We start from the raw sequence: 24,389 nt of genomic DNA, 5'->3' as shown, positions 1-24,389 counted from the left end.
CCCCGCTCTGCCAAGGCCTGTGCCATCCCTACCTGCAGCATCTCCTGCTAATCCGGCCTCCCTTATCAACCCCCCGCCCCCGCTTCTCCTCATGAAGCACCAGCAGCAGCTCCGGCTGGCTCCTGACAGCAGCAGAGGGGACGCGGGAGCAAGTCTGATCTATTCTGCCCAGTGGAGGGCAGTGGTGAACAGACACACGCCGGCCCATCACCAGTGCCGTAGCACCTACACCGATCCGCACACGTGTGAAAGGCTTTGCCAGCAGCCAGACAAGGAGCCCCCTAGCAGCGATGGCCGAAGAAGACATCAGTGGGGGAGGTTTAGGTTGCCAGTGCGGGAGGTTTAGGTTGGATATTAGGAAAAACTTTTTCACTAGGAGGGTGGTGAAGCACTGGAATGCGTTACCTAGGGAGGTGGTGGAATCTCCTTCCTTAGAAGTTTTTAAGGTCAGGCTTGACAAAGCCCTGGCTGGGATGATTTAATTGGGGATTGGTCCTGCTTTTGAGCAGGGGGTTGGACTAGATGACCTCCTGAGGTCCCTTCCAACCCTGATATTCTATGATTCTATGACATGGGTCTGTGCTCACACGTGCAGTGGGAGAGAGGCAGTGATTCAGGGCCATCACCTGGCTGTTGGGTGCAGGGGAAGATGGAGCCTGGGAGTCAGGACTCCTCGGTTTGGCTCCTGACACTGCCATTGGCCTTGGGCTAGTCACTTCCTCCATTTCTGTGCCTCAGTTTCCTCTGTTCGGCTAGCCTCCTAGTCTGTTCTTCATCCCCATTGCTAGTCCCGCCCGTGGAGGGAGACAGTTGGCCCACTGGGTCTAGAGGAGAGTCCCAGGTTTGCAGCCACCACTCCAGAGCAATAAGTGCATCTGGAGGATGGGAAGGCAGCCGCATTGGTTTCCTCCTAGTTGTCAGGCAGCACTGCCTGTCATTATCACGGCAGCGTGGGAGGGAGAGGAGCAGGCCCTGCTTGTGTTTATGTTATTCAGCATTTCCTCCTTTCCATCGGCCTCTCTGGTCTTTTATTTTGATGCAGTGCCGCCAGCATCCCCTGGCAATAGAACTCAGGACTTCCAGAGCTCAGAGCGTGAGCTGCTGCAGCTTGAGCTGAAGTAGTAAATCCCCCCGCTGGCACCTGTAGTAGGTTCACATCCTCTGGGAGAGAGGAGATGAAACACACATTGAGCCGTGGTTACCTGTCCCTCCTCTATTAATTTCTAATGCAAAATTAGCCTGTAGAACTCACTGCCACAAGACAGTGAGGCCAAAAGCTTAGTAGGATTAAAAAAAGGAGGAGATATTTATAAAGACAATGAGAGCATCCTCGGTTACCATAAAGAGGCTAACAGAAGTGTGTCTAAGGGCTGTAAACCCTCATGCTTCAGGGTCTAAGGCCTCCACTAACTGCTGGGGATCAGGAAGGAAGTTCCCCAGTGGCCATGTTATTCCATAGTTGTCCTCTAGGGGCATTCTTGCACCATCCCCTGCAGCATCTGGCACTGGCCCTAGCTGGAGACAGGATCCAGCCCCTGGTTTGATCTGGCAATACCTGACTTGTTCCAGGAGATGCAGCCCCAGATCTCCGTTGCTCCAGGAGCAAATGGATCGTGCAAGACGACTGTGAGCTTTCATTCTTCATATAGCTCTTCCCTCCTCAAATAAGGCAGCCCTGGGGCTCAGAGGGTGGGGGGAGGGTTGTGTTTGTTTTAAGGACACAAACTCTCTCTTGATGCTCATGTGCTGGGACAGACCCATTCGAGCAGGCAAAATATGCCTACACAGGCCTACGTGTGCGGCCTCTGCTCAGGCTCACACTCAGAGCACAGTGAGTTCACTGTGGAAGTGCAACCAAATGCCTCTCACTATTCCAACCCCCTGCAGACACCCATTCACCTCCCCCAGGATGCCTGCTGTGGCCTGGGACACCCCCTGCAGTCCTCGAGCAATGGGCGCAGTGTGGCAGGCTGGGAGGCTGCTGGCTTGGCGGCGATTGTTCGTGCGTGGCTGGGTTTGTATGACGGGTCGGGTTGGTGGTTTTGTTTGTTTAATTTCCTCCTTGTGCTTGTCTCTGCCAGGCAGAGGGATGCGTTTGCTGACAATTCTCCTCCAGTGGAGGTTGCTGCGGCTCTCCCATCTCCGGAGCCCTGGCCTTTAGATCAGTCCCCAGGGCTGGCGCTTCAGAGATAGACCTGGGTGCAGCCCGGTTGGCTGGATCTCTGCTGCGCAGGGGATTGACTCCTGGGGCTCGGAGATAAGGATCCAGATAAGCCAGTCCCGGGGGATCGAAGCGCTTCAGATTTCAGCTGGGCAACAAACTTTACTGCCGTCGCAGGTGCTTGGGTGCACCTTCCTCCCTGACTTCATAATAAGCATTATTCTTCCGGGGTTTTCGGTGTCGCTCTAGTGCCCAGCAAGCAGGGCCCTGTTGTGTGAGGCACCGTCTGGGTGGTGGTGTGCTGGTGATGGGGTGTGATATTCAGCAGGCACACTGGAGTCAGGCTACACAAGCACTCGGCTCAGCCTGAGACTGTCCAGGCGTCGGGAGATAGGTGGCGTCTCGTGGTGAAGGCACTCGGGGTCTCTGGGCTCTGCCACAGATTCCCTGTGTGACCTTGGGTGAGTCTGGGCCTCAATCCCCGCTCTGTGAAGATGTTGCTGTTTCCCTACCCCAGAGCAATGGGTTAATGTTAGGAGGGTAACGACCTGAATGTTTGCAACAGAGCCTTAGTAATAGTTACCTGACAGTTCCTTTGCCCCACTGGATACCAAGAAGATCTGTGTGGACAGAGGGTAAAATTGTCTGGTTCTCAATGGCCAGATATATCACAAGCCAGTGCTTCTCCACTTCCGCCATGCCAAGGCCTCACTTTCCCTCCTGGAATCCCCTCCCAGCTCACTGGGATCTAGCCCGGACCCCCTCACGTTTAGTAATAAAGGCAGGGCAGGATGGTTTCCATCCCCGACACCTGCCCCTGACCTGCTGGGGCCCCCGGCCCCCAGGCTGAGACCCCCTCCCTGCTCTAGGGACAAAGTGGAGGCTTTTATGTCAGGTTTCCAGCAGAAAGGAGACTGCCGCAGCCGAACCCAATGCCAGGCCACGTTTCTTTGCAGATTGACTTTAAATAAACAGCTCCGGCTGTTGAAAACCGTTGGCACTAATCAGCGCCGTTCAGCGCGTGGCAGGGCGATAGGATAATGGGAGCTTGCATTCCTCATCTGGTTCATTTGCATTCTGATTTGCTCTTCAATATGTTTTTTGATTGGGGGGGGGGGGGAAGCTCGTTGGTGAGACCCAGACGAAGCTATATGGCAGCTGATAATCGGGCAGCGCGGCATGGAGCAGGCTCAGTGTGGCCTCTCGCAGCCGCGCCAGCAAAGCCAGGGTCCGAGCATTGCTCTAGCTGGAGCATTTTCTGATCAGCTGATCATTCAGCAGCAGAGTGGACAAAGCACTTGTCAATGTCCAGCGGGGACCAATCCTGCCCAGGCAAGGAGAGACGAGGCGGTGTGTCCGGTATTTGGTTAGCCCCATTGCTGCAGGATCGCGCAGCCGTTCATGGAGCTCTGCTCATCACATTCTTGTGATGGAGGGACGCGTTGTCCCCCTTTTACAGATGGGGGAATGAGGAATAGGGTAGATTAGTGACTTGCCCAAAGAGTTCAGCCCACGTAGCCTGACTCCCAGTCGGGTGCCCTGCCCGTCCAGCCCAGCCTTCCTACCCTGGAGTAGGGCGGCATCTGGTGGACTCAACGGACAGTTAGACCCATTCTAGCTGCAAGGTTGAGGTCTAGTCTCAGCCCCTGTTGGATACTGTTCTGGCCATCAGCCAAGCCCCTGGAGAAGACGGTGCAGCAGGAGCTGGGTGTGAACAGGTCTCCACCCCAGCTCCCTCCTGCACACAGCCAAGGGGCTAAGGGAGGGCAGAGCCCAGGGCCTGACTGGGGCTAACCCCAGGGTGCCGGGCAGTGCTGAGGGCGAGCACTCTGGGGTGGCATAGTACGGGGGCAACGCGCCCAGTCTGGACGTTGCCCTCTAGAAGAGGCGGCTGTGGCTAGCTGAGGTGAAGAAGGGAACATGCTCGTTAAGATGCTGGTGCCCTTTCCCGGCGTAGCGCCTTGTTCTGGGAACGGGCCCAGTTCACCATTGCCGGGCACCTCGGGTAGCCATTTGCACAGTGGGAGGAGGATCCGATAATGCTTGTGTAAGCGGTGGCACAAGGGGCAGGGCCTGTTGACTTCCGTGGCCCTGCCCAGCATGAGTGAGTCCGGCTAGCCGTCTGCAGGGTCCTGCGTTCAGGGCAGGCTGAGGCAGACGCTCGGTAACTGGCTGTGGATGGCTCCCAGAAGTGGGACGAGGGTTACTATGGATATCTCTCCTGCTGGGCTTGTTGCCTGAGCTGCCGTCCCAGAACGCTTGTTAATGGCGATAATAAAAATACTTCCTCCTTTCCAGGAATCGCAGCGAGCAGCAAGGGGCTGGGTAGCAAAACAATCAACTCCTCTGGGGGGGCACCAGGAGGGGCAGACAGCGATCCGGGCAAGGCTTCAAATACAAGGGGAAATAGTGCACGGTGGGTTTAGAAGAGGGCATTGCAGGAAGATGCTGCTCTGGGCCGCCCTGTGCAGGGGGCAGCTGCAGGGTGTTTCAGGGGCTGCATTTTGGGGGGGGGCAGGTTCAGAAGGGGGGTGCCTGAAGTAACTTCTGCCCCCTGCCCAGCAATTCGCAGATCCAAGCTTTTTAACCGTAAAGGGAAGGCCAAGGTATTATTTTGCCCCAGTGCCGCGCAGGTTGCTAATGAAAGGAGATGTTATCACGTCTCCCACAGCAAATCTCCTGCCAGCTGGACTGTGAATCGACTGCCCTTTCCGGCAGCATCTCTGCCCCTTTTCTCAGAGCCAGCTCCTAATGGGTGCCATCTTGCCAGCAGAGCTTTGACTGGCCTTCCCCGGGATCATCAGCCTTCCAGCTCGTCTGGGCGAGATCCAGCCTGTGCCACCGTCGTTTAAGGGTCGCAAACCATCCTGCCACTGATGCTGCCTATGGTAGATCGGAGAAAACCTGGGCCACTTGCACGGAGGGGCCCCATCCCTACCCTGCCCTTGTCTAGACTAGCGGGCAGAGGTTGGCTGGTAGGAGGGCAGGGCCCCTAGCAGCTGGCTCTGACCCTGAGGGCTGCTGCGTCCTCTGGTAGCAGGGAGTGGGGCTAGCAGGTCCCCGTTGGCCAGCACTCCAGCCCTGAGTGTGAAGGAGCCTGGGCAGGAGAGGACAGATCCCCCTAGTGCCCATAGGCCCCGGGGGGGGGTGGTTCACTCCCTTCCCTAGGGCAGCATGGTAAGCCAAGTCCCTGTGTCATTCCCCACGGGCTGAGGCTGCCCCGGGTGGAAGCATCTCTCCCCAGGAGGCTGTGACACACTCGAGCCACATACCGTTCCAAGAGCCTTGCACGCCCCTGGCACCCACACGCCCACGTGTGTCGCAAGCAGTGCACGCGGGGGCCAAATCCTGGTGGGGGCTGACTTGCTTTCCCCAGCTCTAAACTGCCATCCTGCTTGATGCCAACCCGGACGGGGTAATAGTACAAGCGGTTCCTCCCGTAGGGCACAGGTGGCCTTTGGCCATCTTCCCACAATACACTGCTCGTGGGAGCCATGGGACGGGTACCCAGTGGGGATTGCAACTGAAGTGGCTCTGAACCACTCCAGCATGGACACAGGGTGAAACCTCAGCAAGGCAGAGCGTGTCTCAGCCGAGCTGGGGTGGGCTCACTGAGCTGGGCTGCTCTGGGGCCCTCCAGCCTTAAAAAACAAGCCAGGCCATCCCAGCCCTCCCCAAAGCTGGCTCTGCCCTTCGGCTTGAACCGCCAGACCGTTGGTTGTGCCGGTTAGGCGGCTTTCCGAGTGCAGGGCTGCTTGAGCCGGTTCTGCCGAGCTCGTTCCATCGGGAGCGGCTCTGTTCCGTCGGGCAGACCCCGCACTGAGGGAAAGGCACCGGGTGAGCCATCTGGCACAGATGCGGTTAAGTGCGGCCCGTCAAAATGCTCCAAGTCGGGGATCTGCCCCTCTCCCATCACTCCCTCACTCCGACCATGTTCCCTCCTCTCACGTTTAACCATATGGACCTCGACGGCGCGAAGGATCCCGGCACAGGCGCCTGCCTGACCCTGCAGCAGCAAAGTTGCGCCGAGAAAGAGAAAGGGCTTCCCAGGCTTTGGAGGAGACGGCGGTGCAGGTGGCAGGAGAGGAGAGGGAGCTGGGGTGGGGGTGGGAACCAGCTGCGGGTCTGCAGGCAGCACGGCATGGAAGGGGTTATCTCCAGAGCCGGGAACTCCAGCCAGCCAGTGAAAGCCCGCTGGCCCTACGTCTCCTCAGCTGCAGTGGTTCCGAGGGGTACGAGTGCATTGCTTTCTCTCTCTCGCTTCCCTAATGGCTGGGCAGGGAGGAATCTCGTAGCTCCAAGGGGTTTTGATCTCTCCAAATGCCGCGTCCTTCCCCTTTTCCATCTTTTCCCTCCCTCGGATGATTTTTCATGTTCTGCTAACGGCTGCTGCTTTCACGGCCCGCATGAGCCTCGCTGCCTCATGAAGATTTATGAAGCTGCAGTAATAAACTGTGTTGGAAAGATCCTCTCGCTGGTCATCCCCACGGAGCGGCCCCTGATGACATCCCGCCAGGGACCCTCTGTGCCGTCCCTCCCTGGCACCTCTCGTGGGGCACTGGTGCTCTGGGGCTAGGTGGCTTTTTGGTGGGATCCTCAGCCGTGTCCTTTCGAGGGGGTGGGGAGAGGTAAAAGGAGAGCGATCGCTGGGGCTGTGCGCACAGTTCCCCAGGAGTCAGTGTCTCTCTGAGGCTTGCGAGGAGCAGGGCTGGCTCTGTTGCCTGGCATTCAGGAAGATCTCACGGGGGAAGGCGGGCATGGCTGTGTCCCCAGCACATGTCCCATAGGACCTTGGGGCGTGGCTTCCTTGCAGCGGCTGGGGAGACACCTTGGTCGGCAGGTAAGGCCATGGATGGTTGAATCAGAGGAGAATTCCAGGGCTTCCTTAACCCACCATCTGCCCGGGAGCAGGGCCTCGCCCCAGACACCAGGACTCTCCCTGGGATTGCTATTGTCGTCGTGGGGATTCTGCTGCTTGCAAAGGAGCCTCTTTCCATCCTGCCGAGGGAGGGGGTGTGTGTGTGGGGCCAGGGTTCCCCTGCCCACCACCCCCAGGAAGGTGGGCGTTGTGACCTGGAAGCCATCTGTCCTTCCCAGCGGCACCACCCCGAAGCCAGCTCGGCGCTCATCCTGTGTTAGCCAACAGGTAAGCGAGCGCTGCCGGGACGTGGTGGGACCTGCTTGTTCCTGGGCATGTCCCGGGAGAGAGAGCTGGAGGAGGGAGCTGTTACTCACCAGTTAACCCCCCCCCCACAATGCACACAACAGCACCCCGCCTTCCCTGGGTGCCTGGCTGATTTCTCCTGGGAACTCCAGGCCCGAGTGGGGAAAGAGGGGGAGCCACTCCGGTTTCCCCGTGGCTGGAGATAGCACTGGCGGGGCAGGAGATGAGGGATCGCCAGGGAAGCTTGGCTAGGCTGCCCCGGCTGAGCTGGGTCAGGGCGTGGCTGGGAGGCGCCCCCTAGCCTAGGCGCAAACACTGCAAGGCGGGAGGTTGGCCGTGCAGCGGGGGCGCTGTGAGTAGGGGCTGGGGCATCGGGCCCGCCTGACTAGGGGAGCTGGAGTCTTTTGGAGGAGGCTTGAAGCAGAGAGGGCTGAATGCTGGTGGGACCCCCGAGGGCAAGTCTCTAAGAGAAGGGGCGCAAACCCCTGAGCGGAATAGCGGTGCGGGTACCTCCGTCCTGTCTCCCTTCGCTGCCCCGCTCTGGGAGGCTGGTTCGGAGCCCCTTGGCTGTAACGCAGCAGGGCCGTTCTGGTGCTGTCAGCCAGGCAGCTCCACTGCACAGACTGGCCGCAGCGTCACCTCCTCGGCGATCGTCCCCCACTCCGGGTGTGGGCCAAGCAGTGAGAGCCTGGACCAGCCACGCGGCTGTGGGGAGTCTGCGCTGGGGAGCAGGAAGACCATTGGGAGCCTGTGTTGGGGAAGGGAGCCATGGGTGGAGCTGGGGGTTGGAGGCAAAGGCCCCACCCCAGTTGTGTGGCCAGGCGTGACAGAGCCGAGCCAGTGGCTGGAGCCATCTCGTGTGGGGTTTGTTACATTTCTCGCCGGGAAAGGGTCGGCAGAGCCCTGGGGCCAGGTGATGCCGACCAGACCAGCAGAGATCAGCCCTCTCCACGGGGGCTGGGACCTGGGCGGGGGACCGTGTGTCCCCCAGCGAGGGCCGATCAAGCCAGAGGCGAGGTGCGAGGCCATCACATGGGGCACCTGGCGCTGTGGCTCCGGAGGGTTTCTCACCCTCACGGACAGCCCTGAACCTCTTCCCCCAGGCACGACGGTCGCTCCCGGCTTTGGGGGCCCGGTCAGGACTCACTAACCAAGCCTGTGGAGTTACTGCATGGGTGACCCGCAGCCAGGGCTGGGCTGGAGACGGGGACCAGCTCAATGGCTGTGTCCCAGCAGATGCCAGCGTGGATGGTGTCCCCAGCCCTGAGGCTCCACGCCTGGGCTGCCACCCGCCTCGCAGGGCTGAAATCACTGCTGCGAGGGCCCCTTCCTGGCCTACCTTCGTTCTCCTGTTTTCTTTCTGGAAGGAAGGAAAATATCACCCCAGTGCCGGGCCCCCAAGAACCTCCCTACCCTGGGAAGCCTGACCTTTTCCTCTCAATTTTTCCTCCCTCTCCTTGTCATCATGCACGATTTATCACAGCTGATCGGGAAGCCCAGAGGAATGCTGAGCGGGGCCCCGCTGCGCTAGGCGCTGTACAGAGAGGTGGCAAAGGCAGCCCCCGCCTTGCCCAGCTTGTGATGTGCATGTCTGATTCTCATTCGGTGGCTCAGCCTTTCGGAGTCACTGGGATGTCGGTGCGGCTGCTGCAGCAGGCTGAGGCTGTATGGGATGCCTGGATTCCCTGCCCACTGCAACCCATGCTTCTTCCTGGCGCTGCAGGGGGATGCCCATGCACTGGAACTCGGGGCTGGCTGAGCCCAGGAGAAATGTTCTCTCCTGAAAAAAGAAAAGGAGGACTTGTGGCACCTTAGAGACTAACCAATTTATTTGAGCATGAGCTTTCGTGAGCTACAGCTCACTTCATCGGATGCATACCGTGGAAACTGCAGCAATCTTTATATACACACAGAGAATATGAAACAATACCTCCTCCCACCCCACTGTCCTGCTGGTTCTCTCCTGAAACTTTTTTGCTTAATTATTCTCAGGGTGGCGGGATGAGCTGTCTCAAGTTGTCCCTACAGCCAGCACGATCCAGGGGTAGGCAGGGCACCATCACCCAAAGGGCTCGGCAGGCAGTTGAGAGGTGTTGGCTTCTGGGTGGGAGAGGATGGGTCCAATGGCTGAGCAGCAGGGGTGGTTTCAGAAGCTGGAGGTACCATTCCCCCCCATTCAGGCTTATACAACCATCAACTGGGCCGACCTTGTGGCGTACCCATTGCCCGCAGCGCCCCCCTTCCCTGCTATGCTCCCACTTATGCCACCCCCAGGACCTAACTTGGGGTCAGCTTCAGGAAGCACCTGACAAACTAATCGCTTTCCCCACTCTCTGACTTGCAGCCACCTCTAGACTGGAGCATGGCAGCTGTTTGGAACATCTCGCGACCATAGGCGGCATCAGCTTGAAAGGAAAAAAAAGAGAAATTCTATTGGGCCGGGAGGATTTAGGTCAGTGGAATGTAATTACCCCAGTTTCACTTTGGCCAGGAAACTTGGATAACACCCTTGTTCTTATGGGATCATGAAAGACCACATGGGGTTTCGCTCCTTTCTCACAGCCAGGCCCGGTGGTCTCCCATCTACATACAAACTCAGTCTGACCTTGGTTAGTCTGGGAGAGCTGCAAGGCTCCCAGCACAAAGCCGTACAGCCACAGGCCTCCACAAGCAGCTTTGGCCAGGGGGAAAAAGATGGGGGGTAGGAATAATATGGGGGGCTTGGCAAAGCCTGGCCTGGAGATGGAGCCCACGATCCGATGCCTGCAGGGGTACTGCCCCTCCACTTGCTCATCATCCTCTGTCTTTGGAGATGAGGGGCGCTGGGATCCGGAGCGGGGAGAGGGGCCCTCCTTGGGATTGCCTGCCAGGAGCGTTCGCTGGGGCTGCTCCTCTAATTGCTGCACTGGTGGGTTCCAGCGTGTGGCTCCTGGGGTTAATTGCACCGACAGATCTTTCCCTTCGGTTCCGGCTGGACCCCCTAGCGAGAGCCCATGTGCCTGGGGGGTTCTGCAGGGAGCCGGGGGGGCGGAAGGCCTGCCAAGCAGTGGGCCCCCCAGCCCTAAGCAGCGTGGCTCTGACCTGCCTGCGGATCGTGCAGGGCTTTTTAAATAACTCTTTTTAGCAATGGAGAGAGAGCCAGCGAGCTGGCGCGTTCCACCAGCAGAGCGTGTAATTAGGGAGCCAGGAGCTGCGTGCTGATGCGCTGGCGATCGGTGGGCGGGAGCTTGGCACGGTGCCGTTCCCTACGGCTGCTGCTGAACTCCCAAGCAGGGAGAGGCGTCCGGGACTGCAGCACGAGCTTGCCCTATCGCCGGCCAAAGGAAGCAAGCGCAGGGCAGGCTGCAGCTCCATTGCAATCCCATTGCCTCCCGTCCATTGCAGTTCCACCCCCCTCCACTGCAATTCTGTCTCACCCCCCCTCCCGTGGCCCCCCAACTGCCCAAGGAAGAGGAGAGAGTTTCTTGGCAGAAATGGCAATGTTGTCTCTGCAGTGGCTTGACTGTTCACGCACGATCGTGCGCTCTCACACACTCCTGCTTCAGCCATGCAAGCAGGTCTCGGCCAGGAGGCTGCGTGCTCGAGTAGCTTGAGAGGAAGTCTAGGACACCCGGGTTCTCGTTCCGATGATGCCAGTGACTTGCTGTGCAGCCTTGGGCAAGTCGCTGCCCCTCTCTGTGCCTCAGTTTCCCTATCTGTGAGACAGAGGGAGAACCTCCCCCGGCCATGGGACGGTGTGGGGACGAATTCGGTCGGGTTTAGAGCGGAGTTTGTAGTGGAAATGCCTGCTGTGACTGAGAAGTGATTATCCTGTGAGGTTGGCCACCTTTCCCTGGCATCTCCCCTGGAGGCTGTCATCAGCTGCTCCCTGCTCGCTGTGTACTCTTTTGCAGCACGAGCACCTCCCCACACTCCGGGATCCAGGCTCTGCATTTCTCTGACACGGGCTTTGATTGTTTATTGTAGGGCCTAGTCCAGTGCGGGACCGGGCATCTTAATAGGCCTCCTCCCTCTCTCACTTCTACAATACAGGTTAACAACGGTGAGTCCGGACTCCTGGGTTCTGCTTCCGGCCCTGCTGCTATTTGCTCTGTGGCCTTAGGGAAGCCATCTCGCCTTTCCTTGCCTGTTTCCCCACCCGAGGATGGGCTGAGAATAGGTACCCGCGCCCCAGGGGTGCTGTGAGCTTAGAGCTGTTGTCTGCAAAGCCCTTTGAGATCCCAGGCACAGAAGAGGGGCCGGTGTGGTGAGCACTCCGGGCTGGGCCCTGTTGCTCAGAACACGACGTTCGTGTCTAATGAACAGGGAGCAGCAACCAGCTTCGTACCAGGACAGAGACCCCCACTCACTGCATTGCCCCCTGCATCAGTGAGACACGCCCCAAAGGCTGGCTGCCTGTGGGGCGGACAGCGTTGGGGATGCCCTGACATCCCAGCTCATCCTCCCAAGGCTGTCTCTGGCCCAGCTGGGTACGGCGGCCCCATGCAGGGGATGCTGGTTGGCTGGCGCCTCCCGTGGGTTACATCACAGAATGGCAAGGTGACATGGTCCCTGTAGGAGCGGGGGGTTGGAACAACACAGGGGAGCTCATGAGCATTGGAATTGCCGGCCCGTTCCCTCTGCATCAGTACTGAGCCCATGCCCGGCATGGCTGTACAGTGTGTGAGGGGAGTGTATCCTTCACTGGAAGCAGTAAAGCAAGGCTTTGACACGAGGTTCACGAAAGATCCCATGGTTCTCTTGGGCAAGACTGCCCCATGCTTGAAAATCTGTCATGCAGGAAGAACCTGGGGCACTCGGTCTCGTAGCTGGGAGTCGGGGCCCTGACCTGGCCGGATCCCAGCCCGGTAACTCCATTCCCTGCCTGGTTCCACGCAGGAGATGTGGCTATCAAGGCAGATTCTCCCAGGGGCTGGAGTCCCCGCTGGACTTTCCATCTGGAGCATGTCCTAGGCCAAAGCTTCCCCCAGCTGCCTTGGCTCGGAGGTGCTGTCACCGCCTGCTAGATCAGGCACCAGCCTGCCAGGTGACCCTTGTCTTTTCAAGGCCAGGCTCTCCGGGAAGCTGGGCTGGCTTTTTCGAATCTCTCTCCTGAGCAGCCGGGTGTCGGTCCCAGCCCCAGCCTGGCACAGAGAACTCCTGAGAAAGCTGTTTCCCTTACCATTTCCCAGCAGCCCAGTTGAGCGAGCCGCAAGGAGGCCGGGGTGAGAGCCTGTCAGAGGGTCCTGGCTGCAGCCCAGATTTGCTGCCTGGACATGTCCTCTGGGGCTACTTTCCTCGGAGCGTGTGCACGAACCCATGTTAGGCCAGGGCAAGCTGGGGTGGGTGGGATCGAGCAGGGGAGGGCAGGGTGTGGGACGTGGTGGGTTGCAGTGGGGGGCGGAGAGCACGGCATCTTGCAGTGAGCAGTGTCCTGGGGAGAGTAGGGGAGAGAGGGGTCAGGGGCCAGGAGGGGCTGCTGTGGAGGGGGTGGGCAACTCAGCAGGCGCGGGGACGGGTCCTGGGGGAAGGAAAAGGAAGGAGACGTCGGAGTCACCTTCGCGGGGTTGTGGGGGTGGGGGATTTAACAGGCATTCTGGAATTTTCTGAGGGGAGACAGACCCTAAGCTGCCCTCCCCTTTCAAGCCCCAGGAAAGCTCCAGGCGATCTCCACGTGCAGGGAGTCCCAGTCATTAATTACCACTCGCAGGCTCGGCACAACTTCACTGGAAATTAAAATCACGAAGTGCAGCCAATGAATTACCTGTGGCTGCAAACCGGCAAGCTTCCCCCACCCCCTTACTTTCTGTGTGATTGCTGGCCCCCACCCCCGTGATATCCTCCTCCTTTGCAAAAAGAGGGACAAACAGCGCTCTGCAAATGACCATTGACTGACGGGGCGATTGACACAGAAATGACGTGTGGTCCAGGGGTCCCAAACACAGGACCAGGAAAGCTGAATTCGGTTTCCTGCTCTGTGCCTGGGGGACCTTGGGCCAGTTACTTTGCATCCTGTGCCTCAGTTTCCCCATTTACGAAAACAGAGTTAATTTATCCTTCCCTCCCTTACTGGGGTGTCATGAAGTGCTTTGATGTTTGGAGCTCTCTGGGTAGAAATGGCTATAGAAATATCAACATATGAGCCAAAGATGAAAGAAGCCTGGGCTGATAGTTAAGGCACTAGCTGGAGACTCTGGGTTCAATTCCCTGTGTGACATTGGGCAAGTCACTTAACAGCTATGTGCCTCAGTTTGCCATCCCTAAAATGGAGCTAACAGCACTGCCCTACCTCACAGGATAAATACGCTATAGATTGTGAGAGGCTCACATACTACAGTAATGGGGGCCATATAAATACCCAAGACCCATGTACTTATTGTAATGCAAACTCTGCCCCCTAGTGGTGAGAATCACTGCTTGCCTCTGTGTCATAGGCTCTATTCTGTTAACAGCTGGTGGAGATTCTCCTTCAGCTCTCTATCCAGCTGTCTCAGCCAAGAGCCTTAAGCACAGGACTATCCTTCCTCTCCCTTGTCTGGTATTTTATCCCGGGCTACAGTCATCTTGTTTTAAAGTGTTTTTTAAACCCAAGGCACCTGTAACAATCCATCGCTATCCGCCTCAGTCACTCATGGCACCGTGGGGCTGGGCTCCACCTGTGAGAGCTAGGCTGCCCATTGGAGCTGCGTTCTCAGGGTCTTGTGTTTGTGGGGGCTGAGCACTCCAGGGGATCTCGGAGGAGGATGCTTTCCCAGCTCTCCCTGCCGAGGCCAGTCTTAGAGGTGATGCGGGCAGGTCCCTGCTGTGCATGGAGAGGCGCTCGGCGGTCAAGGTGCTTCCAAGACAGGGGCATTTTGCTCTGGTTTGAGGGGGCTTTCCTAATCTGAATGCTGAGAATCTGCCGCTGGCGTGTGTGTGTGTTGGGGGGGACTCCCAGTGGTGACCGGTTCTGGCACTAACTCTGTAGAGCTCTGTCAGCACAGGGCCAGCCGGGGAGATGCAGGATCTGCTAAAGACAGAGCCAACAGCAGGCAAGGGGCAAGGTGAACGCTGGGACGAGCCTACAGAGAGATCTGGGGCATGAGGGACCTCGGGAAGGGGGTGAAGCTGGAGCAGGGAGCTGGCTGAGGAAGGGGTCTCCCTGGGCCTAGGTGTGCTGGCTGTGTCTCTCTGCAGGAAGCGTGTCCCCACGCCTGCCTGGGGAAGTGAGAAGAGATGCCTGTCGCCGGGTGGGGAGCGCGTTGCTTTTGCCAGCTGGACCTTAGCCTCAGAGCGGCGCCGGCAGTCCGAAAGAGTCCCCCTCCCCCCATGCACTGCCCTGCATTTCATTTTCTTTTTGGTATGTCCGTTTGTCTGTGTCCTTCTGTGTGTCTCTGCTCCGGAGCAGCGTACGGGCCCTCGTCTGTCCTGGGTCTCTGACTGTTTTTGGTTTCAAGTCAATTGTTAGCCTTTTCTTTTGAACGTTGTGGTCTCTGTGGTTCCCCTGTCCTGTCTCCCTACGTCTGTTGCTGTCCCGGGCCGGCGGCTCTGCAGCCTTCAGCCTCCCCCTCCCCTCCTCTCTGCTGCAATCTGTCCCAGGACAAAACCCTGATTGCAGCCCCTGACTCTCCTTCCTCCTCCCCAGGCCAGAATCCGCCCCCACGACCCTGCCCCCTTCTCCTGAGCCTGAAATCCACCCACCCTCTGTTTGCGCCTCATACGCCAAGCCCTCCTTTGGGGGCCGAATGAGTAGCAGAGAGGGAGGGAGCGTAGGTAGGAAAGTGGCAATGCCTTGGGGGCAGAGGGGCTGTTGCTGGCATCTGGTCACCGCGGACAAGCCCAGGACTTTTCATGTGGCTTCTATCTGAGAGGCGATTTAAAGAGACGCTGTCAGATGCTTTAGCCACAGGTTTAGAACTCACCTCCATTGCTGGCTTGCAACAGCCCCCCCTTAGAAGCTTAGATCATCTCCTTCCTGATTCGCTTGTCCCTGCCCCCCACCCCCACACCTTTGCCCCCTCCTCCCACCATGGGTGCTGGGCTCTTTGGAAATCAGGCCCCGGTTGCAGGGGGCGAGCCCTAATTCCCCGGCCTGGGCAGAGATGGAAGGAGGGAGTCGAATTCCCCGCCTGCTGGGCGTCTCGCTGGGGCGTCTCTGTATTTTGTTGATGTCATTTGCTGCCTGGCAGCAGAGCAGCGAATGGATCCAATCCATCTCGAGAGATTTACCAAGCGGCCAATGCTTCCTCCTCAGGTGTGACCCACCCCCTGGTCTCGACCACTGGACAGCGCCCCTTTAAACCTGACCCATCGGAGAAGCCAACTAGTGGATTGCTCTGTCTCCTGGCCACCAAGCACCCAGGGGGGAGCAGCCTGTGCAGAGTATTTGCCTGCAGTGACCCTCTGCCTCTAGTCAGGCGCTGCGGTGGGGTCGCTCTGCCGTGAATCAGGGCCAGCTGGGCGTGTTAAGCAAGGTGGGACTCGGGCTTCAGGCATTGGCCTTTCACCTCTGGAGAACGAGGCTGCCACATGAATGAAGTTTGGTGGTTGCCAGCCAGGGCCTGCCTTGCCCATGCCCATGCCCTGCCCCTCTTCTCGAGCTAGCATGCTAAAAACAGCAGGGTGGTCACAGCGTAACTGTGCAGGGTAACGGAGAGCCAGGCCCCTAGCCCCCATCCCCTGGGCATTGTACAGCCACCAGCCATCCAACCCAAGCTCTGCTCAGGGGATCTGGAGCATGGACCCTGCCCCCGGCCAGCCTGTGCCATCAGCCCCTCACTTCAGTCCCTGGCTGCCAGCCCTGACCAAGCAGCTCCACAACGGAGCAGTAACTGCTGGATTCCCTGGCCCCTCTCGACGGTCGCCCCAACGACCAAGGCATCAGGCCGAGGGCTGGCGGAAAGGTCCCTGACCCCAGCTCTGCTCTCTCCCCTTCCCCCACCCCGTGTAGATCCCGAGAGGACTAGCACACACATGATCTCAGCGGACGATGCGGAGTACCCACGGGAATACAGGACCCTGGGGAACGGGACCCGGCGCTTCTCCAACGTCGGGCTGGTGCACACCTCGGAACGCCGGCACACGGTGATCGCTGCCCAGAGCCTGGAGGCCCTGACTGGGCTCCAGAAGGCCGAGATGGACCGCAAGCGGGACGCCTTCATGGACCACCTGAAGAACAAGTACCCGCAGCATGCCCTGGCCATCCGAGGCCAGCAGGAGAGGATCCGGGACCAGGTAAGGGGCACCGTTTTGGTTAGGCGTTTCCCCCCGTCTCTGCCTTTCAAGGGGCTCTGTGAACTCTAGCCCAGACCTGGCAGTGGGGTCGGGCAGTGAAGTCACAAGAGGCATAAGAGGGCTGGCGGGCTTGGTTGGGGTCTTGCCAGCAGCAGTAGGCTTTCCTCATGCTCTCCCAGGGTTGTGAACGTACAGCATCTCTCTATGGGGGCGCGTGGGGGTGGGAATCTGACCTTGGGGGTGGGCTAGGGGACAATCATTGGGAGCAGATTTACCTCTGTGTGGGGAGCTGGGGGTATGGGGAGATTTGATCTCTGGTGGGGGCTAATGGGCATGCAGCAGGGGTGTATTTATCCTCTCTATGAGGAACGGGGGCCATGGAGTCCCCCCACTCCAATGGATCTGTCCTCCAGGGGGCTAGCTGGCACATGTGGGAGGAGGGGAGACCCCCACCCAGTTCTTTCCAACCTTCACTTGGGTTGGGGCTGTGAGTAGGGGCGGGCGAAGGGTGGAAACTAAATTGGCTGAGAGCCAATCCCCCCTCCCTGCTCCCTACCTAGCCCGCGGGGGTCAGCACCAATGCTCATTGCACACCTGGACTCTGCGTGGCCCTAAACACCCTGCTCGGGGCTTCCTCGCCTCTGGGCTTCCTCCCTCCAGAGCACTTCTCCCCTCCCTGGGGTGCAGGGGGAACCTCACAAAATAGATCACACCGGACAAACCTTTCACCGCAGCCCCTGCCCCAGCCACGAGCCCCAGGCTGCCTCTTGGGAAGGCACTTCTGGCCCCCTGTTTTTTTTAACCGCCCCAATAGCCCTCCTGCCAAAGGGTAGCCCCAGTGTGAGGCTGGGAGCCTGGCACAAGCCGCGGTGATGGGGGGTGTGGATACGTATGCGTGTATCATAGGCCAGATTGCCCAGGGCTCAGCACCCAAATCTTCCCTCCAAGCTCTGTTGCTGTTTATACACCTAAATAAGGGCCCGATTCTCCCAAGAACCCAGCACCCCAGGGACACCCGATGTGCTGAGCATTTTGGACACTCTGGCTCCGACTGGGGGAGAGAACACGGCCCCAGGTGTTTCTACAGCTTGCTTTGTGATCACAGAGCTGAGACAGGTTTTGAGGGTGAGTCCTTGTTTGGACCGGCTGTTCCCAGGAACTGGGGCTTGAAGCCCAGAGCGGCAGCCAGACCCGGGCACACGGCTGCCTGCACACTAGCTCCACGCAGTCTAGAATTGATCGTGTTCGTGTCAAAGCACCTCATGCCGTCGGAGGGCTTGGAGGCCCCTGAACTGAGTGGGGGGAAAGACCCTGCTGTGTCTGGTGCGGGGATTCCTCACTGAGCTTGAGCGGCTCGGTGCAGGCGCTGAGCGTCGCTGCTCTGGACCCGGGCCACCCCGCCGATGCAGCCTGCTCTGTAATTCCCCATGTGTAATTAGCAGTTGGCCCCCGGTGCAGGCCAACAGGAGGGGCGAGCAGTGCCGCATCTGCCGGCATCTCCGTAGTACGGAATGCATTATAGCTCCCCCTTATCTCCAGAGCATGGGCAGCAATGGGGCAAGCTCCCCCAGAGCCATGCACTGCAGAGGGGAGGCAGTGTGACCCCATGGGTAGAGCGCTGGCCTGAGACTCAGAAGTCATGCGTTCAGTTCCCAGCTCAGCCACTGGCCTGCTGGATGACCCTGCGCAAGTCGCTTTGCCGCCCCGTGCCTCAGTTTCCCCTGACACTGACTTCCTTTGTAAAGCCCTTGGAGATCATTTGATGAAAAGAGCTAAATAAGAATAACAACCCTGACCATCTCCAGGAGATGAGCTGCCATGATCTGTTCAGGGCTTGGCTTCTGTGCTGAGCTTACTGGTGTTATGGATGCCTGTCCTCTAAGGAGTGGGCCACGACCCCAAATCCACCCATGTTGGTTAGTTGATCTGGGCTGCATGACCCCCTGGTTCTTGTGTTATGTGAGGGGGTAAATAACACTTCTTTAGTCACTTTCTCCACACCAGGCATGATTTTATCGACCTCTGTCATTTCCCCCCTCAGTCATCTCTCTTCTAATCTGAACAGTCCCAATCTTTTAAATCTCTCCACAGACGGAAGCTGTTCCATCCCCCTCATTGTTTTTGTTGCCCTCCTTTGTACTTTTTCCAATTCTAATACGTGTTTTGTGAGATGGGGTGGCCAGAGCTGCACGCAGTACTCAAGGTGTGGGCATACCATAGATCTGTATAGTGACATCATGATATTTTCTGTCTTAGTATCTATCCCTTTCCTAATGGTTCCTAACATTCTGCCTGCTTTTTTTGACTGCCGCTGCGCACTGAGCAGATGTTTTCAGTGAATATCCGCAGTGACTGCAAGATCTCTTTCTCGACTGGTAACAGCTAATTTAGACCCCATCATTTTGCATGTATAGTTGGGATGATGTTTTCCAGTGTGCATTCCTTTGCATTTATCAACACCGAGTTTCATCTGACATTTTGTTGCCCAGTCACCCCGTTTTGTGAGATCCCTTTGTAACTCTTTGCAGTCAGCTTTCGACTTAACTATCTTGAGTCATTTAGTATCATCTGAAAACTTTGACACCTCATCATTTACCCCTTTTTCCAGATCATTTAGGAATATGTTGAACAGCGCTGTTCCCAGTACAGATCCCCAGGAGCCCCACTATTTACCTCTCTCCACTGTGAAACCTGACCATTTATCCCTACTCTTTGTTTCCTATCTTTTAACCAGTTACTGATCCAGGAGAGGATCTTCCCTCAGATCCGTGGCTCCTTACTTTGCTCAAGAGGTGAGGGCCCATGTCAGAGGCTTTCTGGAAAAGGGAGATAATGATAGTGATCCCCTTTATGAAGCACTTTGTGATCTACTGATGAAAAGTGTTATCTAAGGGCTAGGTATTACAATCATTCTGTTCCCGGGCAGCATCTCAGAGAAGGGGAAATTAAGGTTGTAACTCTATATCAGGAAATTCAAAAGGGGAAAAAATATTTTATAGGCACCATCATTCAAACAAACACACACATCTAAAGATAGAACATTCCACCTTTAGTCTGCCCCCATATCTCATTCAGCCTTTACTCTGCCCTCTCATTCAGCCTTTACTCTGCCATGCCGGCCCTGTGCATCTTCCATGTAACATACAAATCTGTCTATGACACGTGTGACAGCTAGGGGACAAATCAAACCCCAGATGCCTTGCCAGGAACCTGGAAAGCTGAGGACAAGCTTTGAAATTCCAGGTGCTTTGGCATTTTGTCTGACAGCTTTATTATTCACGATGTTTATTTCTAGTAGTGCCCAGAAGCTGAAGATCAGGTCTGGACTCTGTTGTGCTAGGTTCTGTACATCCATGGCAGCCTGCTACAAAGAGCGTACAGTCTAAGTAAACCAGGCAGACGAAGGAAGCGTCACCATCCCTAGTTATGGAGAGGGAGTGAAGGTACAGAGCGATTAAGTAACAGGTTTCACCCAGGGGGTCTGTGGCAGACAGAGCTGGGGATCGGACTCAGATCACATGCGTCCTGGTCTAATATCTTGCCAACACAAGCAGCCTGCCGCCAGCCAGCTATTGTAGGTGCTAATGCAGCCTTTGCTTGGCTAATATTTCACTCTGTTTTCCGACAATAAGTCCCTTTCTTTCCTGCACTTACCTCCCCCGGACTGACATGCTGAGGAATTAATGGCACCCTGGACTTTAAAGAGCCTTTCTTGTGGTTTCTGATCTGGCTGCAATGATTCCTTTGGCCTGTGCCAAGTTTCCTTCCCGAAGCAAACACATTGTTCCTTTTAAATTGGATCATCTGTTTTGTCCCAAGCCAGCTAGTTTCAAGGGGGAAACCGCCGGGTCTCTCATGCTCCAGACGGCTGGGAGACCTGGGCACTGATGGGATGCTGCAGGTGCACAGATGGCAGGTTTGGGAGCAGGCAGAGATCTCTGAGAGTGCTCGAGCTGAGTGCAGCCCATTGGCATTGCCCAGGGCTCATTGGGTGGGCCTGTGGGATCTGACCTGAGTAGCCTCAGTCCAGTTCCCAGGGCACAAGTGTGTCTCCACCACATAAACCACCCCCACAGTTGACACTATTGGGTTACCCTTGTTGGAAGAGACTAACACATTTATCTGAGCATAAGCTTTCGTGAGCTACAGCTCACTTCATCGGATGCATGCACGATGAAGTGAGCTGTAGCTCACGAAAGCTTATGCTCAAATAAATTGGTTAGTCTCTAAGGTGCCACAAGTCCTCCTTTTCTTTTTGCGGATACAGACTAACCTGGCTGCTGCTCTGAAACCTTGTTGGAAGCTGCAGCAGAGTTTCCTGGGCACAACCAGTCCTTTCCCCCTTCCGGGTTGCCCCAAGGATGGGCTGAGGAATGCTCGCCCTGCTGCTGAACATGCTCTGGGAATCAGCCACTCTAGTCCCCAGCCCCGTCAATCCAGCCCTGAATTCACAGCTACAACTGCATGGTATGGAAAGGCACCGAGGGCGGTGAGCGCAGCGGGAGCTGGAGAAATTCCAGCTGGGTGCCTCCTGGAGGGATGAAAGCAATGTGGGCAGAAAGAAATAGAGCATTTTAGGACAAAATCTTCAGGGCCGTAGCTTGGGTCACAAGGTTGATGTGGCATCGTTTTTGGCTGCATCGAGTCCTCCAAGTCTCTGTTTGTCTTAACTCCCTCCAGGTTTAATCTACACATGTGGGTGTGTGCGTAGGACACCAACTTCCTTCCCTCTGTTGAAGTGGTTTCCTTCCCAGTGTGCCACCCCCATGCTGGGCCAGGTCCCAGAAATCAGTTTGGATCGGTGGATATAACTGTTAGGTTGTGAGAAAAGATCAGTTTTAACCCGGACCTGGCCATTGGCCAGCGCTCTCCCACGATAATTCCGGGAGGCTGGTCGGGGTTACTGATTTCACTGGGCGCCATGCAGGACTCACTGACCTGTGTTCTGCAGGAGGGCAAACTACATGATCAGGCTGGCTCTTCCGGGCCTTAAAAAGCAATGGCTGTGTGATGTCTTGGGGGCCTAGTGCATAGGGCGCAGGAAAAGGACTCAGGAGACATGGCTTCTGTTTCTGGCTCAGCCATGGGCCTGCTTGGTGACCTGGGGTCAGTCCCGTCCCGTCTCTGTGCCTCAGTTTCCCCATCGGTCACATGAGGATAACGAGGCTGACTTTGTTTGTAAAGTGCTTTGAGGTTTGCTGGTGACAAGCGCTAGATAAAAGCTAGAGATTATTACTCTCTGTTTATGTTTGATCCTTTAAAACAATGAATGCCCCACCACCATCTCCCTGTGCCCACGTTTCCCTCTCCACCCTCCCCATTCCCACCTCTTGTTTGTTACAACTGCCTGTCGTATCATGCTGAATGATAGGTTGTACAGATGCCACGGATGTACAGAACCTAGCACAACAGAGTCCAGACCTGATCTTCAGCTTCTGGGCACTACTAGAAATAAACATCGTGAATAATAAAGCAGTCAGACAAAATGCCCAAGCACCTGGAATTTCAAAGCTTGTCCTCAGCTTTCCAGGTTCCTGGCAAGGCATCTGGGGTTTGATTTGTCCCCTAGCTGTCACACGTGTCATAGACAGATATGTATGTTACATGGAAGATGCACAGGGCCGGCATGGCAGAGTAAAGACTGAATGAGAGGGCAGAGTAAAGGCTGAATGAGATATGGGGGCAGACTAAAGGTGGAATGTTCTATCTTTAGATGTGTGTGTTTGTTTGAATGATGGTGCCTATAAAATATTTTTTCCCCTTTTGAATTTCCTGATATAGAGTTACAACCTTAATTTCCCCTTCTCTGAGATGCTGCCCGGGAACAGAATGATTGTAATACCTAGCCCTTAGATAACACTTTTCATCAGTAGATCGCAAAGTGCTTCATAAAGGGGATCACTATCATTATCTCCCTTTTCCAGAAAGCCTCTGACATGGGCCCTCACCTCTTGAGCAAAGTAAGGAGCCACGGATCTGAGGGAAGATCCTCTCCTGGATCAGTAACTGGTTAAAAGATAGGTCAGCTCTCTGGGGGAGGGGCCGCAGCTTCCTATGTGTTTATACAGCACCCAGCACAATGGGGCGCTGAGCCCATTTGGGCCCTACTGTAATAATCTCTCTCATCACAGAACTGGTGCAGCATGGGCTCCCCCAACACCACCCCGCACCTGGAGCAACGACACCCCATGTGGGGAGAGGGCAGTGCAGTCTCCATGGTCTCTCCACAGAGACTCCTCATAATTTAACAACCATTGGGATTATCTTTACGGCCTTCCCCAGGTGACTGAACCAAAGAGCTACCCTCCTCATTTCACATAGGACCCAAACGGTCCTTGTTGATCCAGGCCAGATTCAAGCCACTGACCCAGAGCCTGTCCTCCTTCCCAGCCCTCCTCCGCTTCTGGACGGTGGGGAATCCATGCTGCGGATGGGCTGGTGTGGAGATATGGCTTAGTGAAGGAGTGTGGCATGGCCAACTCTGAGCATGCAAAACTCATGAGTCAGGCCCCGTGAAATCATGAGATTATCTTAAAAGTCATGGGATTTCCCCCTCCCGCCCAAGGATATACTTTGGGTTCTTCTTATTTGCCCTCTGGGGTGTGAGCCTTTGGGCATCATGAATTCAAGCTTTTCTCTGCAACCATAAGGGCTAGAAACTTCCTGTTCAAAAATAAATAAATAAATAAAGCAAGCTGAGAGTCTCCTGTGATCACGTGACTCCAGGAGCTGGGGCTTTAAACGCCAACTTGTGATAAAATCACGAGGCTGGGCGCATGAATGCCAGTGGGACTTCTGTCTCTTGTCCCCCATGCAGAGTGAGAGTAGCCGATATGCTTTTGTCTATGCTCCCCAGACTTGAAATTGCATAATCTGTGAAGGGCCCTTGACCCTAAAACTGATTTCCGTACTTCGGCCCGCAGGTGCTTGCTTGGACCGGCAAGACTCAGTGCTTCTCCCATCTTCTCCCTTGGGGGGCGCCAGTGGTTCTGGGTTGCAGCTTCCCTCTGAGTTGGCTGCTCCGTTAATGGTCTGGTGTTACGAAAGGGTTTTGTGCAGGCAGGAGAAGATTTCTGGGCATGCTCATAAAAGCCAGTGCATCAAAATCAGAGTAACCTACCAGCTGGAGAAGTTAGGATTAAGCCTCTTCTACGTGGCGTGTTCACAGACTGCGAGTGCTGTTCACCTGTGTTATCACATGGCTTCTTCCGACCTGTGTGGACAGAAACCACCGTATGCAGGGACCAGTGCTGAGCCCCGGCACCTCTGGGCTTGCTGCATCAGTTATGAATGTTAAAAAATTGCTGGAGCTCCGGCACCTCTTTCATTACAAACTAAGCCTTGGCAGAAACCATTGACCAGATCCACCGCGTGGTGTATAGCCGTGTAGCTCTGCTGAAGCCAAGGGCACTCTATTGATTTACCCCAGCTGAGGATTTGGATCTGTGTTCTTAGCCACTCTTAGAACATGCCTTCTCTGCCTACGCGAACGAGGAGAAAATCCTTGTTTCCCCACTGTGTTCTCTGGGGCCAAACAGACCCCTGATGAAAGCAGCTATTTTGTCCACAGAGGCCTAGCAAAGCAAAGCCTCTTCCTCACTGTCTCCAGCCTGCTCAGAGGTGCAGGCAGTGTTAATTATTGATTGTTGTTTTATCATCATCAGTCCCCTGTTCCGGCTGCGCTGGGTTCACACTCATTAGACATTATACAGTGAGTGTCATGCACAGTCTTTAAATCCATTCCGTTCCGCGCTGGAGATACAGGCATCCCCTTGCTAGTCAAAGAGAGCGATTTCTTGATAAATAACTTGAAATGTTTCGGTGATTAATACAATAATGGAACCGCCAGCATTTATAGAAAGCCCCACTTGC

General features: G+C 56.3%; 1 protein-coding gene across 12 annotated transcripts in view; it reads left to right on the top strand.

The window, feature by feature from the left end:
* SRCIN1 (SRC kinase signaling inhibitor 1) overlaps positions 1–24,389 on the top strand; it is a 190,538-nt gene that overhangs the window by 73,742 nt on the left and 92,407 nt on the right. For 4 of the 12 annotated variants that reach the window (XM_073326148.1, XM_073326149.1, XM_073326150.1 and 1 more), the window contains one exon: positions 16,234–16,517. In XM_073326148.1, the coding sequence (XP_073182249.1) occupies positions 16,234–16,517 (284 nt within the window). Of the gene's footprint in view, positions 1–14,495; positions 14,644–16,233; positions 16,518–24,389 lie in introns of those variants that run through there. The other 8 variants (XM_073326147.1, XM_073326151.1, XM_073326155.1 and 5 more) reach the window with 6 other exon arrangements.

Source organism: Lepidochelys kempii, chromosome 27, assembly GCF_965140265.1.
Source record: "Lepidochelys kempii isolate rLepKem1 chromosome 27, rLepKem1.hap2, whole genome shotgun sequence".
NCBI classification, from domain to species: domain Eukaryota; kingdom Metazoa; phylum Chordata; order Testudines; family Cheloniidae; genus Lepidochelys; species Lepidochelys kempii.
The sequence above is the reverse complement of the archived record's forward strand: the minus strand, read 5'-3'. Positions and strand labels throughout refer to the sequence as shown.